This window comes from Oryzias latipes, chromosome 22 (genome assembly GCF_053564925.1).
Source record: "Oryzias latipes strain Hd-rR chromosome 22, Olatipes_Hd-rR_3.1".
NCBI classification, from domain to species: domain Eukaryota; kingdom Metazoa; phylum Chordata; class Actinopteri; order Beloniformes; family Adrianichthyidae; genus Oryzias; species Oryzias latipes.
The window spans coordinates 14,210,256-14,235,033 of NC_136258.1; the positions used below are offsets into that span (position 1 = coordinate 14,210,256).

Genomic DNA, 24,778 nt, shown 5'->3' on the forward strand with positions numbered 1-24,778 from the left:
TGTGTGTATCAATATTTGATACTGACAACGCAGAAGAAGATCGCCATCCAAAACAAACATCTCCTCCTGAACTTTATAATATTTTTTATCTCCATCGAGACATGATTATTATTATTGTTATTATTTTTCTGTCCTCATAAGGCGGGACAGACTGGTTACTGGGTTACAGAGACACAGAAGTACCGCTGAAAGCACCCTCATTCAGACTTCCTCCTGCAGTGGTAGGTAAAAAAAAAATAATACATTACCAATAAGACTGATCTCATGAACACAAACGTGGTGACGTGTTCACCAATGCTTTTGTGGAGCTCTTCAAAATAAATAAACCTGATCTCTCTGAGATAAACAGTCGATGTAGCGATGAGACTAAAAACTTTTAACAGTAGCTTCTCCCACAAGTGTCAGGAGTGTCTAGTTTATAGACACAGTTTCAGACAAGCATTGAGCATCCCATTTGATGAGATTTGACAAAGAGGCAGCGGATGCAAATTTTAAGCGTGAATTGGATAAACTTCGTGGTTTTGTTCAGATGTGCTGCACTTCTTTCCCAAAAGTGCCACTTATACTCTGGAGCGACTTGTATATGATTTTTTTCTTCTTTATTATGCCTTTTCTGGCTGCTGCGACTTACACTCAGCAGCGACTTATAGTCCGAAAAAAACATTAATGGCGCATCAAATGCTTTCAAATGTGGGCTATGTATGTTGCTGTTGAATTTTATGGTTATAGGTAAGCTTGTGTTTGGTTTTTCATTTGGATTAGAACAATAATTTCCTCCACCTGCCCCATCTCCAAGCAGAGAACGTCTAATTCTGGATTTTCATCAGTGGCTCGGTGATGCAAGATCAGACAGCCATCTGTTAGGCAGAAGCAATAAAATAGCAAAGCCTTTAATTTCACTCTGCTGGAATAATTAGGCCATTTATATTCCACAGTTCATGATTTGAGAGAGAATCAAGGGGAAAAGTCGATATTGGGACTTTACAGGCAGCAGCATTTCAGCCATCAGCTTGTCCAAGTCACTTTGCTGCTATGATTTATGGATGGCCTTGCTACATGGCTCCACCGGGTAGCACCACTGTAATATATCCCACTGCTTGTCATTAATCCTTCCTGTGATAACCTCAACATGCAAGGAAACTCCATCCTAAATAGCAGTCTGTCACTTGGCCCCTCTGCTGGAGGTGCCTTCAGCTGGTTTTTACCCCACATTAATCCTTGCCACCAAACATCAAATGTCTTTTTTTGGGAGATCTTGAACTTTAAAGGCAAATTTAATGACGATAATTATAGCAGCTGCAGCAGCAGCAGCAGGGAGAAGTGAGGCTGGAAATATATTCCTGTAATTTTCTAATTTAAACACAGAAAAGTCATGCTTGTCTCTCTAATTTCACTGTTGTGACACAATCTACCTCTATCTTGTATTACATTACATGGACAAATGACAAAACTGACTTCCTGATTGAAGCACATCAAAACACAAAATTAACAGAATACATGTTGGTTTTCTAGACATTAATCACTTTAATCAAATATTTAACTTTACAAAACCAACCACCAAAAGAAAACACATTTCTTGTGCAGTTTAAACTATTTTTTAAGAATGCTAAGTGTCCATGCCTCAGTCGGTCTATCAAAGCACGGTGCACAACACAACGTCAGGACAAATCAGCACAGCAGTCCCACCGTGCGTTACAAAGTTTAGCTTTTGGAGAAGCGGCTAAAGACAACCAAAGGAGTGGATCAAAACCAAACACAATCAGAAGTCTAGAAAAGATTCGTTTTTACCAGTTGTTTAGAAAATATGACCACAAAGGAGCAAATTTCCAGGCAATCTTTGGAGTCCACTGGACTCTTCTTCTGTAACAAGTTTAATCTAAATAACCTAAAAACTGACTTTCAAAGAAAAGTGAAAAAGAAAAGAAAGGTATTGACCTGGCAGGGTATCAAAAAATGACACCGCCCTTGGGAACACGCGTTCAAGCATCCATGTTCAATGAGCCGTCAATGAAAACACACGTTAATGCGTGTTTCCGGCTTCTGCATTCAAAAAGCGTTCACGCATAGATACACATTTTTACATCTATTTGTAGGTTCTACATACAAAATGTGTGTCCACTGATTACGCCTTGAAAGTTAAACCATAAACTCTTGATTGTATCCTCCTTTTTAATTTAGGGAAGTGCCAATTTTTTGAAAATGGAGGAGAAATTAATATTTGCGATTTGTGCCCAATTGGAATTATATGACCCCAAGTCTTTTGTATTTCGGAATAGAGCTGTTACAGAAAAACCCTGGATCATGATTCATGAGACTTGCACAGTCTCGACATTTCGCACCAAGCCTTTTGCATCTGTAGGGGGTGGACATGCGCTAGTAAACAGTAGAAAAAGAAAAAGCCCCTCCCTGTCTGTCCGGTGTGAATACCATGGGCTAAACGTGCATTTAGAGAATTCTTGATCACATGCCAAATGCCCATTGTGTACGTAGCTTTAAAGTCACACGGCTGCCTTTGTCCACAGCTCAGACCTGCTGTCGAGAACAACTTGTGTGTTACTGGATTTCATGGCCAAACGTCCTAAAGCTCAGCTTGAGCACCATTTCCCCAGTTTTGCCCCGTGGTTCCTCCAGCCCCATTCCCCCCGTTTCCACCTCAGATGTGTCTTCCTTACTAGGTTGCTGCTCAATGGGGTATGAGCAGTAATTTGTCATGTCCCTCTAAGCGTATCCAAGATGAGATAGCAGTCGCCCTGGGGCGCCACCTGAACCACCAGCACTTGGGCTTGCATAATGGCAAGCTCCGAGGAAGAGCAGGGGGGTGGAAGAAAGCTATAAACAGGCACGGAGTGCAAGAAAGGGAAGCGTACAGAGAATGTGCGACCAGTGAGTTGAGTTGGGGGTGGGAGGTAGGGTTGCATTAATCATGACAATACCTTAAGAAGACAACCTCCATAACATCAGTGGAGTTATGCAGCCTCTCGGAAAGGAGAGGACAACAATCGGTGGCAAAGAATCTACCGGGATGACATTGCTTGAGGGGCTTGTGGGGAAGGAAGAGGTTTGGCTTCCTGAGCAGTCACTGCTTCCCACCAGAAACTCATTGCATGGAACAGGACAAGTACAGGTTTCTCAATTGATGTCAAATTAGATGTTCAAAAACTTCTAAATGTCTAAATTCTACTCCAGAAATCTAGAATAGTACTACAACTAAGTAAAGATAATATATAAACAAACATCCAGTCAGAATTTGGACTAAAACAGATTTGTGTTGGGGGATCTGAACCCAGGCAGCTTGTCAAACAAAATGCGTTGACAGCAGCATCTGCGCTATCAGGCAACACCTTGCTTCCAAACTGTGAACAAACCAGCCTTTCAAGACACTGAGCATGAAAACCAATTACAGAAAGGAGGACATAAAGGAGGGAAAATGCAAATTGATCGATAAACGCTTCTGGTGTGGGCAAAGGCTGCAGCTCGTCCGACTGTGCCATCGGCGCTGCAGATTGGCTTGGAGAGCTCTGCAGCGAGGTGATAAAACAAAGACCACCACACTTGCACACGCCTGCACTGATCCGCTGTATGTGAACCGCGTTTCCCTCTGCTTTCCTTCCATCTTCTTCATTCCTCGTCTCGCCCGTTTCCCTCCTATGATCTGTTTATTTATTAATCCACCCTACTCCCAGCAGAGCAACACTAACATCAGCACTTCAGATCTCATTTTTCACAAGCAGACAGATCACACGTGCAAATAGTGTAGTGTGTGCAGGAAAAGTGGGAAACATCTTCTCCTGCATCAGTGCTATCCCGCAAGGAGTTTGGAAAACCGAGAGGCTGCTGAAGGTCAGCGGCGGCATTACAGGGGAGGTAATGTGGTGTGCACCATCTTGCATGTGGGCCAGAATCTCATTTGAAGAAAAGTGACTCTCAGGGGTAATTTACAGGAGAAACAATGGCAGCTGGACACAGAGCTCAGTCAAATTAAACAAACAGATCAATAGTGAAACTAATCAGTCGCTACCAGCCCGTCTACACATCACCCCCAACAAATGGGAGATAATCATAGAGTGGTCGCCTCATCAGGCCTTTTCCATTAATGTCCCCAAGCAGCAAGATGCTTAACAGCACCCATTTGCATTTACAAAGATTTCAAGACTGGTAGTCGTGGATTTTCCTCTCTCCATCATTTTGTCCTCTTTGTCATTCATGAATCAGGGCCATCTTAGCCACTCCCTCCCTTCCTATATGTCCTCTGCGGGAAGGAAAGCAGCAGCAGTCAGAGATGGAGCAGCAGCTGGGAGTTTTAACCTCCTGCTGACTGATGAAGATGCCGCTCTGGGGAGGATCAATTTTGGTACGGTGAGGTACAAACGCTTCTGTGGCCTTTGGACCATGACATAAACAAAGAAAGCCTCCTGGAGTACAAAGACTGACAAGATAATCAGATGATAATGATAGTAACCACTTCTTTCAATTTAGATCACTCTACTCAGTTAAATCCTAAGGCTGCGATTTGAAATATTATCAGAACTTTGGATCTTGACTGCTACTCGTCTTCAGAGTAAACTAGTACTGCATCATGATTCTTGAGAAGCCGTGACATACCGGCATATAGATATCTTCCAGCAGAAATGAGCATAAGCAGATTCATGCTGCAGTCTGAAAAAAAAATTGAAATGTACCTTTTTATTCACATTTCTTAGTATTGGAGCTAGTAAATTTGAACAGAAGCAAATCTACCTTGACACAAACAAAAGTGTGGCCAAAATGTACACAACTAACATTCGGATGAAGATGGTGTTTTTAACGTGTTCTGGTGGCATTTTCTCATGAATTCTCACTTATTAGGAAAATTAAACTTAAAATTGTATATCTGAGTATTCTTTATTCAAATCATTGTGGAGCAGGAGCAGACGGAAAAATGACACTTGAAAAAGCTTGTATTTGTGACGTAAAAAAATATGCTGGGCGGCCCACAAGCTCCCTGCTCCACTCCATTCTGATGCATCCTATTGTAGACTAATAGATCCATGCGTGTCTTTGTTTTCACCCCTAACCCTTGCACCGGTAACGTTGGGTTAGGGTTGTAAAGGGGCTGTGAGCAAACTGGAGTTGCTCACAGTTTCAGCAGGAGTTTCTATTGAACTCAAGCCGCTCTGCAGAAACTATGACCTAGAAAACGACACAGCTTATTAAAATTTTGGCTAAAAATGGCATCATCATAATTCAAAGACAACTGGAATGCTTTAAAAGATATCAAAAGATGATTGAAGTGGGTTTTTAAATTATTCTTTCAATTTTTGTTTGTTTCAGGCTAAAAATCGTACTTTACTGTTAAAGTTATATCCAACTTTGGAAGATGTTTTTTTATCTTAACTTTACTGTGATATTTAAAGTAGATTTACAACAGAACAATTTACCTAAGAAACTTTGTTTTTGTCGATTGACTGTAGAAACAAGAAAAATAAGTATAATTAACATAAAAGTCAACCTGGGACTTTTTTGAAATTATTTTTATTAGAAACATTAAGTGCAACACACGGTTTTCATTGCAGAACACACAGTTCACTTCGGCAGCGTGCATGTATCTCCACCCCCACGTGCACACTGCCACACTGCTCCCTGTCTGCTTCATCCCTCCTCCTAACCCACAGTGTATTGATGGACAGATATGTTCCGCTCATCTTCGTGTCAGATTTTCACCTTTGATGTGATATATGTCTTTCCAGCAGATCTGGTATAATTGTTACAACTTAAAATAATAACTTATTCAAATCAGTACTTGTATCCCCCACCTTCTCACCTCTCTTCCTTTTACTCCCCCCCCCCCCCCCCCATTCTTCCCCTCTCCCTCCCCACACACACTAAATGTAACAAATAAATAAAAAATAATACAACAAAAAGGGGTTTATACAAATCTACACTCTGGTTTCTCGAAGCTATATAACCTCCTTTTGTGATAGTAAAACCTGTCCAAAACAAAAGGCCTTCAGCTCTAATCTGTTTGCTCAGCTGTTGGACAGAACAGGTTAAAAAAAAAAAGAAACATTAAGTGCAAAAACATCAGTAACGGACTTTTGTTAAAAGTTTGACTAAAAATAAAAACAATATTTAATAATAAAAGGTTTCTGTTTACTAAGAAATGCCGATTTATTTTCTCAGACTAAAATGTAATTCTGTTGGTTTCCTTTAGAGGCGGGTTAAGGAGACTGTGATGATGAAAAGAGATTTGAAAAGGTTTTGGTAAAACGCCGCTTTGTAAATATGAACGAAGAGTTGGAGACTTGTCTAAAGGCAGAAAGAAACAGACTAGCTCTTTGTTGTCATGAGGGAATGTAAGTACAACAGCATTCCTGATATGAACATTGCTGTGTAACCCCTATTTAAGTAGTGAGGCTGAGTGCGCTCACACATACCCCCCCCCCCCCCCCACACACACACACACAGCCTGGTGAAGAGGGGGAGAAAGAGCGGAGCGGGAGGAGGAGAGAAAGAGGGAGACCGCAGCAGCGGCGGCAGCAGCTCTACAGTTACTCCTGGCAGGCTCCAGTCGAGCATGTGTGGTCTCTCATGCGCTGTTGCTAAGGAAATGGGTGGCTTGAATGGATCGGCGGATCGGGCCGACTCGTCCTCCTCCTCGCCCCCTCACCAGCCTGCGATTTTACAGTTTTTTGGGATCGCTGCGAACAACGTGACGCGTCAGCTCCAGCTCTGCACCAGCCCCGGTAAGAGGCTATTTTATCATCTGTTTCCTCCTTATCAGATCGCAAACAAATGAACTCGGTTTAATTGAAGCTGCAAGATGAATCAGTCGAATAAGAATCCCCACCTAAATATCTGCTAAAAAGTAAGACAGATACAGGGTTAGAAATCTGTGTGTTGAAAAAGTTTATTTGTGTTGGAGCAAACATTATTAGGAGCGTTTTATCTTTAAACTCTGTTGTTTGGGTGTTTAAAAGCCAGGATTGGAATATTCAAGTTAAATCAAAGTGTCGTGTATGAGCTCTGCAGCTTTAAGTCGACATACCTTTAAGAATGACCACAAACTCATTTCTCCCTCTCAGCTCGATGTTCAAGCAACGACAGCAAATAGAAAATGCACACAGTCCCCTTGTGTTTTGCTTACCTATTGTCAGCCAGAAGCAGATCTTGCTGTTTGTTTCTCCAGCCGCCTTTTGTTTCCAGACAGCAAAAAGTCTGTGTGCGCTGACTGAGATGATAATGAAGGAGGGAGTTCAAGGGGACCCGTCTCAATTCAATTTCTCATTTTCTTCTCCATCTTCCAGTCCAGTGGAGCCACAGCTGAGGAACGGGGGATTTCACTGGCAGCTGGTTGCACCACTAAAACGCTGGAGAGAGGCAGCTAGGCGGCGGGGTTGAAGAGCCTGGCTGGCGCTGGGTGAATGCAGCCTGGAGAGGACGACGGCAGAGGCGTCAGCAACACTGACCTGAAGCGGAGCATGGCATCCACAGGAATGCAGATTTTTGGATTTGTCCTGGCGCTGCTGGGCATCATGGGTGCCACTCTGGCCACCCTGCTGCCCAACTGGAAGGTCAGTGCGGATGTGGGCTCCAACATCATCACTGCGATCTCCCAAATGCAGGGCCTGTGGATGGACTGCACGTGGTACAGCACCGGGATGTTCAGCTGCACACTGAAGTACTCGGTGCTGTCGCTCCCTGCGTATCTGCAGACTGCTCGCACCACCATGGTGCTGTGCTGCGTGCTCGCCGCCATGGGCCTCTGCCTGGCATCCCTGGGTCTAAAATGCACACGCTGGGGAGGAGGACGGCGCTCCAAGCGGCACGCTGCTATCGCTAGTGGAGGCTGCTTTGTTGCTGCAGGCTTTCTGTGCCTGGTGCCCGCTTCGTGGTTCACCAAGGAGGTCATCACCAGCTTCCTGGACTCCAGCGTGCCCGAGAGCAATAAGTTTGAGCCCGGAGGTGCCGTGTACGTGGCCTTTGTTTCAGCGGGATTCCTTTTTGTGGGGGGGTCCATCTTCTGCATGTCTTGCTCGGGGAAGAGGCATGGCCCTCAGGACCTGATTCTGCTCCCTCCGCCTGACAAACTGCTGCTCCAGCAGCAGCAGCAACAGCTACTCCAGCAGCAGCAGGAGCTCCAGCACCAGTACTGCTCACTCTCCCCATTAGACAATAAGACAGGCTACAGCCTTCAGGATTATGTATAATAAAGCAGCAGCGTGTGCACTTCTGTTAAAGGGAGCAAAACCTGAGGGGAAAACCGTCACAGCCGATGCTGCACGTCGGGCTTTACTCCAAGCTGAGGAGAAAAAGAGGAGGGCAAGAACTTTCAATCTATTTTCCCCTTCCTCCTTGTTTGTTTCCTGTTTTTTCGTTTTGCAAGCACAAAGCAGTGAAGGAATCCCCCCCTCCCCTCCCCCTGCGCGGCACATCGGAACAAACAGCGGGAATGTGTAAGGTGCTGCAGAGTCGAAGGAACCCGATAACCAAATGTCAACGTCCTTCACCAGTAAATCACAGAAAGAGCTCCCTGGGGGAATGGATTAAGCAAATAAGGAAGCCCCACCCCTCACTCCCACCAAAGGTTTGAATTTAGATTTTATAAAAAAAATATATATATAAAAAAGGAAGCAATTATTTAGCTGCTATTTACAATCGTTTGTATCGGTTCCCACCACTGGAAAGACTAGGCAATAACCAGAGAGCAGTAAGTAAAAGCCCTTTCATAGCGAGCCATTGTAGTTTTTGTACACTTATCCACTAGAATGCAACCTGGAATGATTGAAATCAATGGTCATATTTTTGTTAGCTTGTAGAATGAGGATATTTTGCCTCTAAAGCATGAAGTGTGGAGCCTGTCTGTGTATTAATACAGCAGAATGCCTGGTAAAAAGACTGAGCCACACAAAGCCTGTGCCTGAAATGCTGTAGAAACATGACCCTGCTGCAACGTTCAAAGACGACTGTCAGGAGGACGAGACGTGGGCTCCCACTCCGGATTGGAGAAAATGCAGACAGGCATATGTCTGCGACTCTGCAGGTGGAAAGATGGGCGGGGGGTGGGGGGTGGAGAGGACTTGACAGTATGAGATGCACCGTCTGATTCCCTTTTCCAGCAGCGGCTACCCATCACAATCCATCCCCCTCCATGCTCACACATGCTTGTGTGTGCCTTCACGCATGCGATAAACATTCAAAAGCTTTTTGCATGAGCTTTTCACTTCTGTCATCCACGTCTGCACTGCCATGGAAACGGCATTCATTTTTTTAAAAATCCTTTTAGTTTGGGGTTATGTGCGTGTTAATCTAAGAAGTTGTTTGGAAGGGAGGGAGCAGGTTTTTTTTCCCTCCATCATTCCACCTCTGTGCTGCACTTTTTAACATTAAGGTAACATTTTTTTTTTTTTAGAAAATTCTTCCCTTTAAAACTTGTTTCTGTAACGGAGGGGGGCTTCGCACGGGGTTAAAATCCGAGCCGGGGCAAAGCCAAGGAAAGGTGAAGCTTCTTGAGCTGATCAAGTAGCCGTGTGGCAGGATGCTAAAAAAGGTTTGAGTCATTCTCCATATGTGACTTGTTTTTCAAGTGCGTCAGCAGCCTATGCAACCGCCGCCCGAAGGTTTTAGCATCTTAAAACCCTAGTCTCTCACTTTTAACCACTCATTCCCTCCTGCCATTTCTGTGTCACAGGGATATGATCCCTGATGGAAGAGTGCTGTTGCATGTTGGAAGCATGTCCTCCTGACGCACACGTAACCGACCCCCCCCATACCTACTCATATTCCACTGGCAGGGATATGCTTTCTTGCTTATATTCTAGTATGTGTCACTCTTATACTCAGAGGAATATTTTGTTTGTGCTCTGGACAGGCTGTGATGTACAGATCTGCACATTCTAGCTCACAAACATGCAGCTTCCTGGGGGACAGCAGATGGCTAAGCTCAGCTCGCCACCTGCAGGCTGATGCCAGCACACCACAGGCATCTCTGTGGGCACCCCCGCCGGCACCGGCAGCTCCGTGGGGCTCCAGTTTGTACCCCAACCCGATTCAGCCATCTTTGCGTTTTTTTTGCAGATAGAACTGGCCCCTGACAATAACTCACTGCCCAGGCGCCCATAAGCAATGCAATAAACAGAGTAAAGAATGTGCCATGTCATCGACTACTGACACGTTATGTGTTTGGTGAATGTGCCAAATTATGTCTCATGATGACTCGTTTGAACAATTACTGGAGTTGTGTTTGTTTTATTTTTTTATTGGGTTGTATGAGGGTTCTGCATCTGAAATGTTTTATGGATCTAAGGTTTGTTCTGCCAGAAAGTCTTCAGTCAGCTGGATGTCTGTGTACAGTCCAGTGCAGCTTTTAGGCCTTTGAGGCTTCTTTTAAATCCTCTGTGTCTCAATTCAAAAGCACAGGAAGACGCAAAAGAGAAAAATATGGTAACATCTTGACCGAGGGTTACAGCAGACACCCCCAACCCTGAACCAAAATTAAGAAGAAAGAAAAACCTAACACATGTTCATAATATTATTAACCTCTTGACACCTGTTGATGCAAACACGCATCCATGCAAATCGGCTCCAAACTTGCCTTAATTTGGCATCAATTTGAAAGCAAAAACATTCATCTTTTTTTTTTTCATATTTGGAAATAACTAGGCATCAAGGGGTCTTCAATAATTTGTGTTAGGAATTGGGATTTGCTGTACTGACTGTACACAACCGTCTAGTTTTTTTTTTTTTCAAGGTTGAGAAGTCCTTCAGGTATTTCCGTATTAGACACAACGCCATATTCATGCCATATCTTCTTTATAAGAAGACTATTCAGTGCACTTTTATTGTGTGTTATTGTTTGCCATCAGTCTGGTTTGAATAGCTGAGCACCTTAAGCTTTTTTGGACCAGAACAAATGTGTAACACAGACTGCACGTAGGACGAAATAAATAAATGAATAAATAATGGTGCCATTTCTGTCTGGTAGGATTTAGCAGGGCTAAATGAACTTCTTTTTGTGACTGTGCAGCTTGATCATCGGCACGCAATTTCATTTGCTTCTAAATGGCCAGACAGTAATGTGACTAGGTCCTAAAAGTCGCCAAAAGTTGTAACTGTCCAGCATATACTGTACTGAGATGTTGGTTTATCATTTTGATAACTGCAGCTTATTTTTGTGAATGCTATAGCACTTCTTACTTTGCCAGTGCATCTTTGTGATGATGGACCGTTCCACAAGTTCTGATCAAGTTGTCTCAATTTGCTTGTGCAAGTAGTTCTATTTTTTACCAATAAAACTATTTTGTGAACGCAACATGCTGGCTGGAGTTGATGGGGATGAAGATGGTATTCCTTTTGCTGCCAGTTTTTCACTGGTACAGGCTGTTCCCGAAGGTCTGCTCAGGCATTCGGATAGAGCAGGATCAGTCCGAGACAGACATCCATAAAACATCTCTGTGTGCAAATTCTTTTTTTTTTTAAAAAGCTCTTCACACCGTGTTTGATGAGATGATTGCAAAAGCTAGCACTTGGAAGCATCAACAGCAACAACTCCCCTGGGAGTTTGAAGGCATTGTTTTTATCAGAGCTGGCTGATTTATCTGACAAAATGTATGACTTATTGATGGTACATCATTCAGAATGTTTAAGAAGTAAGAAACTGTTTTAAATGGATGTATTCTAACAAGAAAAAAAGTTTTTCAAATGTAATAAATTGTGTGAACAAAAGCAGCGTTATCAGACAACCTGTGACAAATTTAGAATTTAAATAACTTATTTTAGCTACAAAATACCATTTACATGTAGTTCTTCTGTGCCTTTTGAGTAATTGAACTGAAAATTCAAAGTACAAAAGTACTTCATAAAAAGCTTATCCTGGCATTAATCCCTTGATGTCTATGAATACAAATATTCAACAAACCACTTTGGCTCCAAAACTATCTCAATTAAAAGCAAAAATGAAACTGAAATGTATTATATTTATATTTATATATATAGCTGGAAATAAACTTATGCATGAAGGGGTTAAATATTGTTGAAGATTGGACATTTTCCCAAAACAAAACGACTTGTTTTTAACATGAAAACTCATTTTGCTGAGATAAATCTACAAAAAGCTACCGTGTGTAGAGACAGATATAAAAACTGCAGACACAATCTCCAATTTCTGCCGCAAATGATCAAAGTTTTTAAAGCGTAAGAATGAAAGTCTTTAGCCGCAAGCAGAGCTCCTTTCAAATCAGATTCCAGCGCAGTATTTTATTTAATATCCATGTCCTATAGTGTATGCGCTTCACATGGAGTGCTTATTAAATTAGTTAGAACTCGGGCTCTCATTACAGCGTGTGGGAACCTCCTCGATATCCAGTGAGAGAAGAAACGCCTTCCTGAAAATACCATGGATTATTAAAGGTGCTAGTTCACCCACTCTTCTTGCTTCTGCAACACGGGTGAACATCAAATAACTACTCCCCACATAGGGAGACGCCAATAAGATCGCTCTTCTGTGTGTTTAGCCTTTTTTTTTTTCCTTTTTCCCATGAAAGGCTTACACCTTAGAGCTGCTGCAGTATGGAATCTGCAGATGAAGTGAAGTGAGAGCTTGACACTTCCAGGAGACGGTAACATTTCTATAATATATTTTCCTCTACGAAGTCAAATGTTATTTGGTAGGGGTGTACAATATGAGGAAAACTTGCGATTTGCTGGATTAATGATCAATATTGTGACGACGATATAACTTGGGATACATGAACAAATCAACCAAAAACATCATTTCCATTTCACTGCAACGGTTCAATTTAAATAAGAGTTAACATACTTACCGGTAAATTATTCTCAAAATGACCCTCGTCTACATAGGATTCGCTAAATACTTCAAGCTGCCATAAGATTGTTTTAGCACATTTAAAGTAACCATTTATCGCCATTTACCATTTCTAATTTTCGCCGTCTTTTGCGATATGTGTATTGCACAGCTTGATATCGCGATAATGATAAATGTTTGATTTATTGTGCGGGACTACCATTTGGTTTGTATTACGATTCAGTTACAAACATGGCAAAACAAAAATAATGGAAAGAATTAAAGAAGCAACAACGGCGCCCAGCTTTGTGTCTGACACAAAGAATGAAATAGAATCCCATCGTAATGCCTCTTTATGAATGTTCATACAAGACATTTAATGCAGTCATCTGCACGGAGGGAGGAATGACCTCTCTTTGTTGGAGAGGCTCCGCTGCTCGCGTGAGGCTGAGGGAATAGCAGAAACGACCTTGGCTGCGCAGTAAACTGCTGACAAAGGTAGTAAAAGCTACGCAGATGACAAAAGGAGAGCTTGTAGGAAAACAATGCAGGCCGACAGTTCAAAGGAGGCCTTTTAATATTTCAGCTTTGTGCACGGTGCATGCAGCCGCCGCTCTGCCAGATTCTGCAAGATGAAGGTGAAGAAGGCTAAACGCATGAAAGGTGCTGGTGCGTCTCTGTTTTGTAACTGACATTACCTTTGATGGGAGAAAATACACTGGAAATTATGCAGAGTTATAGTGAAAAAGATTAATGAGAGAACAGAGCGCAAACAGCTCATTAAGTCAGAAAAGCACTCACTGTGTAGATTAAGTAACTGCACTATGGTATATAATGATATACAATTTGCAGTATTTGCTCCAAAATACCAAAAATAACATCATTAAGCAAAATTATGATAGCTTATTAATGATAGAAAATACTATAAAATAAATCTACAGTAAATATTTACAATAAATCTATTGTAGATTTATCTTCTTTGATGATTTTCTTTCTTTTCCTCACATATGTTTTGACTTTCATAAAAACTAAATACAAACACCTAAATGTATCCGAAAAAATGAAATAAATACAAAAATGAAAGATGAAACTAAAATATTTATATCTTCTTTGACTCATTAAGTCAAGTTTTCATGACGTATGTGTCATGAAGTTGTGAGGGTAAAAATATATTTAAAGCACCAGGTTTTATGCTTTAAAAGATCAATTTTTAGTGCCACGATTTTGAAAAATATTATTCCAAAAGCAAAACAATTATTTAGTGCAGAATTCTTCTTTTTTTTCCAACCAAATTGTTCAGAGATTTTGTGTAAAGCTTCCCTAAATCACTCAAATTAAATTAAGTTCACAAATCTAATTTTTTACCTTTCTGGATTTTCTTTCAATCAAAGGGTTTTGTTTTTGTTTTTACTTTAACATCAATGTGATGTTTCATTTCTGTTTAGCAGATTAACAGCTTTTTTTGTCTTTAAATTTTAAGATAATAGAAAAAAGAAATAAAACCTGAACCTCCTGGAGTGTGGCTGCTACATGAACAAAGCTGGATTTAGTTTGAATTTAACAAAGCACTTTGTCCGGTTTAAGTTGGCACAAATCCTTGTAAGCAGAAGTGGAGATAAGCTCTAGCGCTAACTCTGCCCGCCTCTGCATTTTAAAAAGAAGAGTATTTTTAGCCCTGCTTTACCTTGGCTCTGTGAAGTATTGAGACCGTGCCTTCTGGCGGTTTCCCGGCCGGCACGAGTCATTGAAATAACTTTCCTCGATACGGCATTTGACCCCGTTTAAAAGATATGAATAGCTCCAGATGAGTTGTGTGTGTGTATGAATGTAATGTGTGGCGGGACAAAAGAAATTACAGTGCGGCCTTTGCGGTCGGCTCCCTGCTACTGTTGATGCAAGACTTGGGTCACTTGAGGTCACAGAGAAGACATACATCAAGTGCTTCAGTGAACCCAGGTGGGAAACACGAAACCATATGCTCTAGTTTAAAAGAAACATATTTTAAACCCACAAGACAGCGTATCTGAAGAAAGAACAAAAATCGAACCTCAATCTTGAGCAAATGTAAACGTTAAAGTGCATTTCTAACAGCTGCCAGAGTCTGTGGATGCTCGGTGCAGCATTAAGAAATGTAGCTTGAGAGCTCCGCTCATCTGGCCTCTGCTCCTGCCAAATGACCGAGAACAAGACGAACATCTGTAGGGCTCTTCTCTCGTTAGATGGCGGATGGTGGCTGATGCAGCCATTACTCAGAGCGGGCGGAGACAAGCGTCTGCTGGAGGAACGCCTCACTCGCTCCTCAGATTCATCTCTGTCACAGATACGTCTTCACGTACTCCGTAGCGGTGCGGGGAAGCCACTCCCCTTCAGGCGCTGTTTCAGTGCATCCATCAACTCCAAGTTACTTTATTGTCAGTGTTCTTCCCTCTCAGCCTCTTCAGCCACTTAATAGCATTTTTGCTCATCATGCAACTTTTCTTTTTGACATTCCATCTTCCTTAATAGTAAAGTAAAGTTTTAATATTTGTCTTGATCCAGTTTTCTACATTTTACAATGTAATGGATATAATATATGAATATATATAAGTCTAAATCAGTGCAGTAATATATTTTAATTTTAAACAGTTACATTACCTAATCCTTATACTAATTTTAATGCATTAGTTTTAGGCGAGTAACTAAATACCAGAGAAACAATGTTGTGGCCAACAACATAATAAACAGGAGGGTTTCAACATGTTTGCACTAACATGTTTGATGCAGTATAGATAATGTTTAAATATAATAATATATAACATGTTTGTTCACAACACTCACACTTTGTCTTTGTGTTTTTTTTTACTGGAATGATCCAGATCAGTGGTCGTTTGGTAAGGAATTTGTGTATCCCTACTTGATGGTGCACTCTGTGATACTGTTGTTCAAAAACACACAACTTTTGTAATTTTCATAGAATGCTAATAAACAAGTTTCACAAAAAAGCTCAAGGTATTTTTCAAGCAGACTGATAAATATTTTTTTTAAATAAATACTTGAAAAATATAGTCTCATCTTGTAAGCCATGGCTGTGCATTTGAAAAAAAAAAAAAAAAAAGCACTTGTTAAAGAATACTTGGCTTTTGGGCACAAAACGACAAAAAAAGAAAACTGAAAAAGGTTAAGAAATACTAATATAGACCAACTTGGACCATACCAATTTTTTCATGTTTAATTTTATTTTACTAATGATGACTTTAGTGATTTTTCTCCACCTTGATTTAATTTTTTTTTAGCATTGTTGTGTCTTGAAAAACCCACAGTTGTGAACTGGAGCACTAAAAATGAACTGAAGAATAAATGAGATTTAAAATCAAAACTTTAGGAGAGTTTTGCAGCTGCGGTCTTAAGCTGCGTTCACACTGAACGCGAGTTGCGCAGCTTATTTGCGTAATCCGCTTCTCTTTTGCCGCCTTTCCAAAAACGTGTTCCTGACCTTGACGCCATGGCCGCGTGTGGGAGGAGCTTCTAGCTAATGATTATAGCCTGATCGCTACAGTGTCTGTGTTTATGCCGTTTACAATGCATGGTAGACACGGATGAGAGATTTAATTGTTATGAGGAGCGCTACAAAAACATCTGTAATCACGTCTCCACGTCTGGGTTCAAGTGATCATTCAAAGATTCTCTGAGACCTGTGTCTGTAAGACAGCCGCCTCCGAGGCGTTTCTGTCTCTCTGTGACCCAGTTTGAAGGCTCACTGTCCCGCAGTAACCCGAGAGGGGAAAATGAAAACAAAAATAAAATTAGGGGACCGTTTTTATTACCGTCTCTATGAAAATAAGAAAAGATATCACAACGTTTAGCAAGCCTGAGCAGGCTGCCTTCCCCTCTCGTAGCGGCTCTCTCCGTGTGACAGGCTGGCGACCTTCCATTATGTATGCCGCCTTTGCCCAACAGTAGCCAGGACGTACCATTGACTATCCATGGAAACTGGTCGCCTCTGTGTGAACACAGCTTAACTATGTAGGCAAAGTGACTCACTATCCCTTTTTTCTTTATATTATTTTAAAGTAATCCCATTCTTGAGTAAAATGTTTGGCTTTTCCACTCCTCTGATTCAGTGGATTTCTTAGGACTATGGTTTCTATCCTTTTATCCTGATGACAGAAAAGTCTGACATTCATCCATCATTTTGACTGATTAGAACACGGGGGTGATGCACCATCCGAGTATGTAATTGGCAACAACACTGTTAATAACCCCACATATTAAACCTCCATCCAGATGGAGCGGGAGTGTGTTGTTAATTGGCTCCTGTTTAGGCTTATGTGGCCATCAACACTGACCTCTAGGTGCTGACAGCTCCGTGAAGAGCTCTGGACTGGAGACCTGCAGTGCCCCGGCGACAGCAAGGAGACCAAAGATGGAGCAGAAGATGAGGTGGGTGAGCTGCAGCACTTAGAAATTATAATTTTGTCATCTACTAATCCCTTTCCAGTATGAAACGTTTACTGAATGTCAAACAGTGGCTTTAAGCAGCTGGTAGTCTCAGATTACAGTCATGAAGCAGATCTGAACTTCACACTTGAAAAATACATTTTAAAGACAAATAAAGCTATAAAGTATTTATTTACAATCCCGTCACAGTGATGAGGCCCTGGTTCAAATTCTGGCTGGATCCTCTCTGTGTGGAATTTTCTCCCGGTGCATGTGTGGGTTTTCTCCAGGCACTCCGTCTTCCTCCCACAGTAGAAAAACATGCTTTATAGGTTAACTGGTGACTAAATTGCCCTTAGGTGTGAATGTAAGTGTGCTTATTTGGCTCTGGGATGGACTGGCAACCTGTCCAGGGTGTACCCCTGATATGCCCAACTATAGCTGGGACAGGCTCCAGCAACCCTGTGAATCCTAAAGGCATTCGGCAGGTCAAGAAAGTAGACTTTTAAATAGAAGTGGATCGGAAGTGATTTGTGGTTGAAGGCTTACACCAACACAGAACCATTATCTTGGATGGATAGAAGATGGTTGCTCTGACAAAAAAAAAAAAAAGAGCTGGAGAGGGCAGTGTTGAAGATGCTCAGATTTTCATGGAGAATGACAAGAATGGACAGTATCAGGAATGAGCGCATTAGAGGAACAGCACTGGTAAGACAGTTTGACGACAAAGACAGAAAGTCGAGACAGATGGTTTAGTCTTGTGCAAAGAAAGCACGTGGAGTATTTTAGGACCAAAACGCTTTGGATGGAGATACCAGACGTGACCTGACAGTGGTTTATGGATGCAGTGAAAGATGGCGTTAAGGGTGGAAATGAAGGTCTTGATGATAAAGGGAAAGCAAATAATAATAATGTAATAAATTATTGGCAAAAGTCCTTTCGGGTTTGTTACAAAGAAGATGAAAATCCAGACAAACATCTGAACTCCGTGTCTAAATGTTGAAGCTACAAACAAAGCGATGATGAAAGCTGACTTATAGTCTAAAGCTACGTTTACCCCGCTCTCAACAACACGCTGTTCAAGCTTCCAATGAAGTCTGTGTAAACCCCAGTTAATGTGCTTCTGGCTTCCGCGTTTAAAACTCTCGCTTTTTAGGCACTGCTACGCAAAATTCTTTGTCAGTTTTTGGTTTTCTCTACAAATAAAACACGTGACTATTGAACACGTGTTGCAAGCTAAACTTAGTTGAAATCTGACCAATCAGGGACTCTGATTTGGTAGCGACATATAGTAGCCTCCTTTTTAATTCACGGAAGTGCCAACAGTTTGAAAATTGATCATGGAGGAGAAATTAATAATTGCAATTTGTGCCCAGACGGAATTATAGGACACAAAGTCTTTCATATATCAGAACAGAGCTGTGAAAGAAAAAGCCTGGAGCGACATTCACAAGATTTGCCCCGCTTTGACATTTCGAACCCATCCTCTTCCAACTGTAGGCACATGCGCTAGTATGGAGTAGTGACTGTCCTGTGTGAACACTGTATGCTCTAAGTGCATTCAAGAACGCGCTGAATGTGAGCGCCACGTGCCCAGTGTGAAAGTTGCATTAAGCACACATGACTGAAGCAACCAGAGAGAATCCAGTCCTCTGCGTAGTTTAGGCAGCCATTGGCGAGATCAGATAAAAGCAAAGGTGTGAATAGTTCAGGGATCGCTCACTGTCTACTGACGTGAGAATTAACAGAAGGAAAGTGTCTAATAAGGAGCAGGAGGTGGGTGTGATGTGATGCAAGGCAGACCCCAAGCACTTTGAGCCTGAGGCGGCGTGGGGGGGGGCGCACTGTGGAAGCAGCCAATTGCAGCTCCCAGACAGCTTCAAGGGCAATCTCAGTCAGTCACTGTGACAAAAGAGAAGTGCAGCGGACAGGGATAAATTAAACAGCAGGGATAAGAGCCTATCTGCACACCTCATGCCAATACGGGGGCACCAGCTGCTGATTTAGAATAGATTCAACATTTCCTCCCACACTGGTCAGCTCCAGGTCCCAATCAACCAACACACTCCTCCAGCTAACGCTGTTCTCTTTTAGTCGGTTTTTTGTGTGTGTAAATTTACAGCCTTTTAAAAATTATTTTAATGGCTCCTTGTGATTCGGATTAGACAGTCCCTCTCATTCCAGATATTACCCCTCGTGTCACACCAATGCTAATGTGTGTGGGACTAAGCGGACACAAAAACACAATGCTGTTTGGATTAAGTCACTGCAATGACAAAAAAACAAAAACAAAAAAAAGACAAAGGCCTGGTTGTGCTTCACAGCGAACAAATCTCTCTTCATTAACACAATCGGTGATCCTTGAGCTGCAGCCGTAGCAAGATAATACCCCAATTAGACTGCTGAGCTGATTTATTGGCTATAGGTGTGCACACATGCATGGTCCCTGAAAACGCTGAGCCACTGGAACGACTGCACAACAAAACAACAACATAAGGCTTTAAATCACAAATTGAGATTTGACTGCTATTTTTAGAAGCTACTGTTGCTTTTTTTCCCCAAAATCCTAAACAGGGTCAGTGTACAGTAGACACATCAGAGGAGGAAGCAACGGCAGTCTGCTGCAGCGTTAAAACAACCTGACCTAGTCAGCACACAAAGCTTCTCTGAGCAGAAAAGGGAACATAATTGTATTACATTAAACACCCACTCCAATGAAAGTTGTGATTTTTTGCCATTTTTCTGATGATTAACCTTAAAATTGCATTTCTGAGTAGATCTTTCTTCAAATAATTCCGAATCAGGAGCAGACGGAAAAAAAAGACATTTAAAAAAAAAAAAAGGGTGTAGTAGTGATGTATAAATTATGCTGGGTGGGCCACAATCTTCCTGCTACACCCAGGAATGGAGAGGGGAAGGGGGGGGGGGGGGGGGGGGCTGCTCTGTGCAAACAGTCCCGCCCACAATTCAGAGGTGAATTTTAAATGAACTACTGCTGCTCTGCAGAAACTATGTCTTAAAAAAAACTACACTTTTTTTGGATGTTGCCTAAAAACAGCATAATCATAATTAATAGACCACTTAGAACACTTTTAGAATAAATCAGAAGATGACTGGAGGGACTTTAAACATTAAACTGTACCGCTTTGAGAAGATCAACTTGCTGAGAGTTTAACATTTCCAGAAGGCTGCACTACACGTGAATGTGCTGGAGTGCATTCAGAAGGAAGCAATGCTATTTTCTATTTGTTTTTTCTACTGGCCTGTTTGCTATTTTCTACTGGCTCAGCACTCCTGTTGATGTTTTACTTAAATGCAGTCATTAAGCAGCTGTGTCTGCCAGAGAGAACACATTTAGCATCACATTCAGGGTTAACAAACATTTGGCGATGTCCAACAAAGATGCAAGCTCCAGAATCATAATTTGTTTTTTTGATAAATGACAAAGAAAGAGTGACTACAACTAATGCTAGCCTTGTTTTGACTGCTTTAAAACCTTCCCTTTTTCCCAGACCAAAAGAAAAACAAACCTGTTTTGGCTCTAAAAAAACATGCAGCTTGGATTTTTTTTAATTTGTTCAATAGATCAGTTTTGCAGACAAACATATCTTTGCCAAAAAAATCTATATTCTTAAATGTCACAATCTAAATCCACCCTTTGCTCACAGGCTTTCATGCTACAACAGCTGGAACGTTTTTGCAAGTCTGCAGGAAAACTTCGGTGTGAATCCGTAAACAACATTTTTTTGTTGCTGCATGACACAAAAGCAGACAGACCGCTGCAGAGAGGGAGGTGGTGGCATAAAAATATTGCAGCACAGAGGCCTGCTCATCAAACAGTCATCATCCGTCTTAATGATATCAATCCGGCCAAGTGCCCATTAAAACATTAACTGAGGGGAGAGGCCCTGGGCTGTGAGGGGCACTGACTCATCTGCAGTGCATGCAGGTGCAGAGTGAGACTCACTGCAGCGAAAGGCCCTTCCTGCCTTAGATTTCTTACATGTTCGGCGCAAAATTCAACTCATACAACACTGTTAAATAATTTGTTTAGTTGCACTCATTTTACATACATCTGTACATCTTGGCTTTGTGGACCTGGACCCCCCCAAATATCCTAGTGCTGTAGACTAGAAGGTTTAAAACAAAAAAACAAAAAAAAAAAACAGTCTGAAAATGATATGTTGCAACACAACACAAGCGGTTCCAACTGAAACTAGGTTTGAAAATCAATATTCAAATCAATATTTACTTTGTAAAAGACGAGCTCCTCACATGCAAGATGGTTTTTTCTGTACAGCAATTTCATGTACTTCTTTTCCCCAGGCCAAATCTGCTTGCTTTCTCATTGGTCTTTTGTTCAAGAATTCATAAATGTATTCATAAAAACACCACCTCTTCCATTAATATCAGTTATTTATTTGAAAACGGGTTTTTAAAGCCAACAAATTTGTTTTCTGAGCTGAAATATATCATATGAATCAATATTTTATTGAACGATGTGGTATTTTGAACAACATTCCAGTTCCCAGTAGGTATTCCGTTCCCATTTTTCCTCACTGGTGTGGAAGTTCTGAACGCACCATTGAGCTCAGGGACTGTTCCCAATTACATAATTACCTAGGTGGGATTTTTTATGGAAATGGGGAAATAAAATACACACCGTTAGCGCTTCAAGGATTCTACACGAGGTGTAAAAAATAATTACACGTGTTGCCTGAAAAACCTCCAATGAGACTTTAGTGATTAAGCTTGTAAATAAGCTATAAGGCCTCTTATTCTGCGTTTTTAAACATTTGATGTGTCCATACAGGCATCTATAGGACTCACAGCTTTTCTGAAGTCTTGTTTTGAGACATTCAAACGTTGAATTAAAAGGTCATTGGGAACACTTAAAATGGATCAAAAGATGGTGAGAGAGTGACTTTAAGTGTCAAAAGCCTGACCCACTGCATCACAGACTACATCAGCTTCTGTGTAGAGAACACTGTACCAACTCGGAGGGTCTGGTGTTTCTCCAACAGCAAGCCCTGGGTGACCCCTGAGCTGAGAGCCCTACTGAAGGAGAGGAGGAGGGCTTATGTTTCAGGGGAAAGAGAGGAGCAGAAGAGAGTTCAGCATGAACTCAAATACAAAATCAGACAGGCCAAGAACAGCTACAGCAGGAAGCTGGAGGAGCGGCTGGAGAACAACAACGTTCGAGGTGTGTGGAGAAGTTTAAAGACCATCACTGGTCACGGACAGAGAGCAGACACGGTGGCATCTGATGAAGACCAGGGCTTGGCCAACGAGTTAAATCTGTTCTTCAACAGGTTTGACTCCAGCCCTCCCCCCCTCCGCTTCACACATCTCCTGTCCAGCAGCTACACCCACGCACTCTCATCAATGCACACCACCCCCATCCACTGCCATACCATCTCTGCCCCCCACCTCCACCCCCCTTTGCCTCACTTCTGATCAGGTGAGGAGAGAACTGAGGCGACTTAAGACCAGGAAAGCTGCAGGGCCAGAAGGCATCGGACCCGGACTGCTCAGGGACTGTGCTGACCAGCTCTGTGAGGTGGTCACTTACATCTTCAATCTGGGCCTGAGACTGGAGACGGTCCCGGTCCTGTGGCAGACCTCCTGTGTGTTTCCAGTTCCTAAGATGGCGCACGCTAAAGAGCCAAACCACTACAGACCAGTAGCCCTGACCTCCCACTTGATGAAGACCATGGAGAGGCTCATCCTCAGCCACCTTCGCTCAGTGGTCAGCACCGCAATGGATCCGCTGCAGTTTGCCTACAGGCTGTCATCTACCTGCTGCACCGAGCGCCAACTCACCTGGAGGACGCCGGAAACGCTGTGAGGGTCATGTTCTTTGACTTCTCCAGCACCTTCAACACCGTTTGGCCAGCTCTGCTGAGAGAGAAGCTGGAAGGGGCTGGAGTGGACGGACGACTGGCTGCATGGACGACCGACTGCATGGACGACCGGCTACCTCACCAACAGGCCACAGTATGCGAGGCTACACAACTGTAGGTGGTGGTTTCCAGCACCGGACTCCTAAGGGCAGGGTGCTCTCACCGTTCCTCTTCGTCCTCTAGACTTTTGACTTTACATACGACACCGGCAGTTGTCACCTCCGGAAGTTCTCTGACGACTCGGCCATTGTTGGCTGTGTGTTGGGGGGGGACGAGCTGGAGTACAGGTCATCATCATGGACTTTGTGGACTGGTGTGAGCATAATCACTTGTGCATGAACACCAGTAAGACAAAGGAGATGGTGATTGACTTCTGGAGGAGAACATAACAATGCACACCGGTGAGCATCCAGGGCTCGGACATTGAGGTAGTGGACAGTTTTAAGTACCTGGGTGTTCACCTCAACAAGAAACTGGACTGGACTCACAATACTGATGCCCTGTATAAGAAGGGCCAAACTCGCCTCCACCTTCTGAGGAGACTGAGGTCCTTTGCAGTGTGCAGGACTTTTTATGACTCTGTGGTAGCCTCTGCTATCCACTACGCCGTGGCCTGTCGGGGAGCAGGCAGCACAGGCCGGGACAGAAAGAGCCTCAACAAGCTGGTCAGGAGGGCCAGTTCTGTCCTGGGCTGTGCACTGGACTTTGTGGAGGAAGTGGGTGAAAGGAGGATGTTGGCCAAGCTTACATCCATCATGGTGAACACCTCTCACTTACTACATCAGGTAGTGGAGGCACTGAGCAGCTCCTTCAGTTGCAGACTGTTACACCCTCCATGTAGGAAGGAACGGTTCCGCAGGTCATTCATTCCAACAGCTGTTAAATTGTACAATGCCACAGTTTAAATATGCATGTACAAAACCGGTTATCATGCATCCATAGCCCATCTGAATATACTGGCTTTTACCTTATTTTATTTTATTATTACGTATAACATATGTTAAGTCGTAATAGTGTATATAGGTGTAGATTCTTCTTTTTGTTTAATGTTATTACTTTTTCTATTTTTCCACATTTTAAATACCCTTTCATTCTTTTTGTACTGATCTGCTGTAACAATTGAAGTTCCCCAACGCGGGATCAATAAAGAACATCTTATCTTAAAAAACCAACAGTAAAGGAAAGACTTTCATTTCAGTTAGAAGAGATGCAGAGTCCTCATCCCTGAATTATAGAACTAGATCTGCAGACTCTGATGCTTCTATAATTTAGGAAAGCCAAGTAAAAGAGCTGAAGTGGGCTTAGTTTTGTAGTTTGTAGTTGATCTGAACCCACATACACATTTGTCAAAGTGCCTCTGAGCACGACGATGCCCATTGCTCTTAATGAACAAATACGTATTACAAACATTTTACATTTTTTGAAATCAATTACTAAAATTAGACGACTTTGAGCAAAAACAGGCACCAAATCCCCCCCACAAAAAATAAAGAGAAAAAGAAATGCAGAGAAAAACAGCAGCTTGGATGAAGAGAAAATACTGGAGAATGAATAATCAGGACCGGTCCTATTCAATCAACAGCATTTTAGTCTGTGCAATAAATGAAATATATACCAACAATAAGAGCCCAGTGAACACCCCCTTATCACATAATCTGTTATTTCAGAAAAGAAAAAACTA

At 42.3% G+C, this 24,778-nt stretch overlaps 3 protein-coding genes across 6 annotated transcripts in view; 2 read left to right on the forward strand and 1 right to left on the reverse strand.

The window, feature by feature from the left end:
- The window catches only part of tfb1m (transcription factor B1, mitochondrial), a 35,256-nt gene that overhangs the window by 5,919 nt on the left and 4,559 nt on the right, over nt 1–24,778 (reverse strand). The gene's annotated exons all lie outside the window — the stretch shown is intronic.
- Nucleotides 144–24,594, forward strand: LOC144989091 (uncharacterized). Its single transcript, XM_078941038.1, has 3 exons — nt 144–221; nt 17,110–17,197; nt 22,219–24,594. The coding sequence occupies exons 2-3, from the start codon at nt 17,181–17,183 to the stop codon at nt 22,649–22,651; spliced, it is 450 nt and encodes a 149-aa protein (XP_078797164.1). The 5' UTR covers nt 144–221; nt 17,110–17,180; the 3' UTR covers nt 22,652–24,594.
- LOC105356944 (claudin-20) lies at nt 5,902–11,287 on the forward strand. The gene is made up of 2 exons (XM_011490507.4): nt 5,902–6,722; nt 7,284–11,287. The coding sequence occupies exon 2, from the start codon at nt 7,401–7,403 to the stop codon at nt 8,184–8,186; it is 786 nt and encodes a 261-aa protein (XP_011488809.1). The 5' UTR covers nt 5,902–6,722; nt 7,284–7,400; the 3' UTR covers nt 8,187–11,287.

Excerpts from the sequence above, each read along its gene's own strand:
- LOC105356944 (XM_011490507.4), top strand. The coding sequence starts at position 7,401 with ATGCAGCCTGGAGAGGACGACGGCAGAGGCGTCAGCAACACTGACCTG.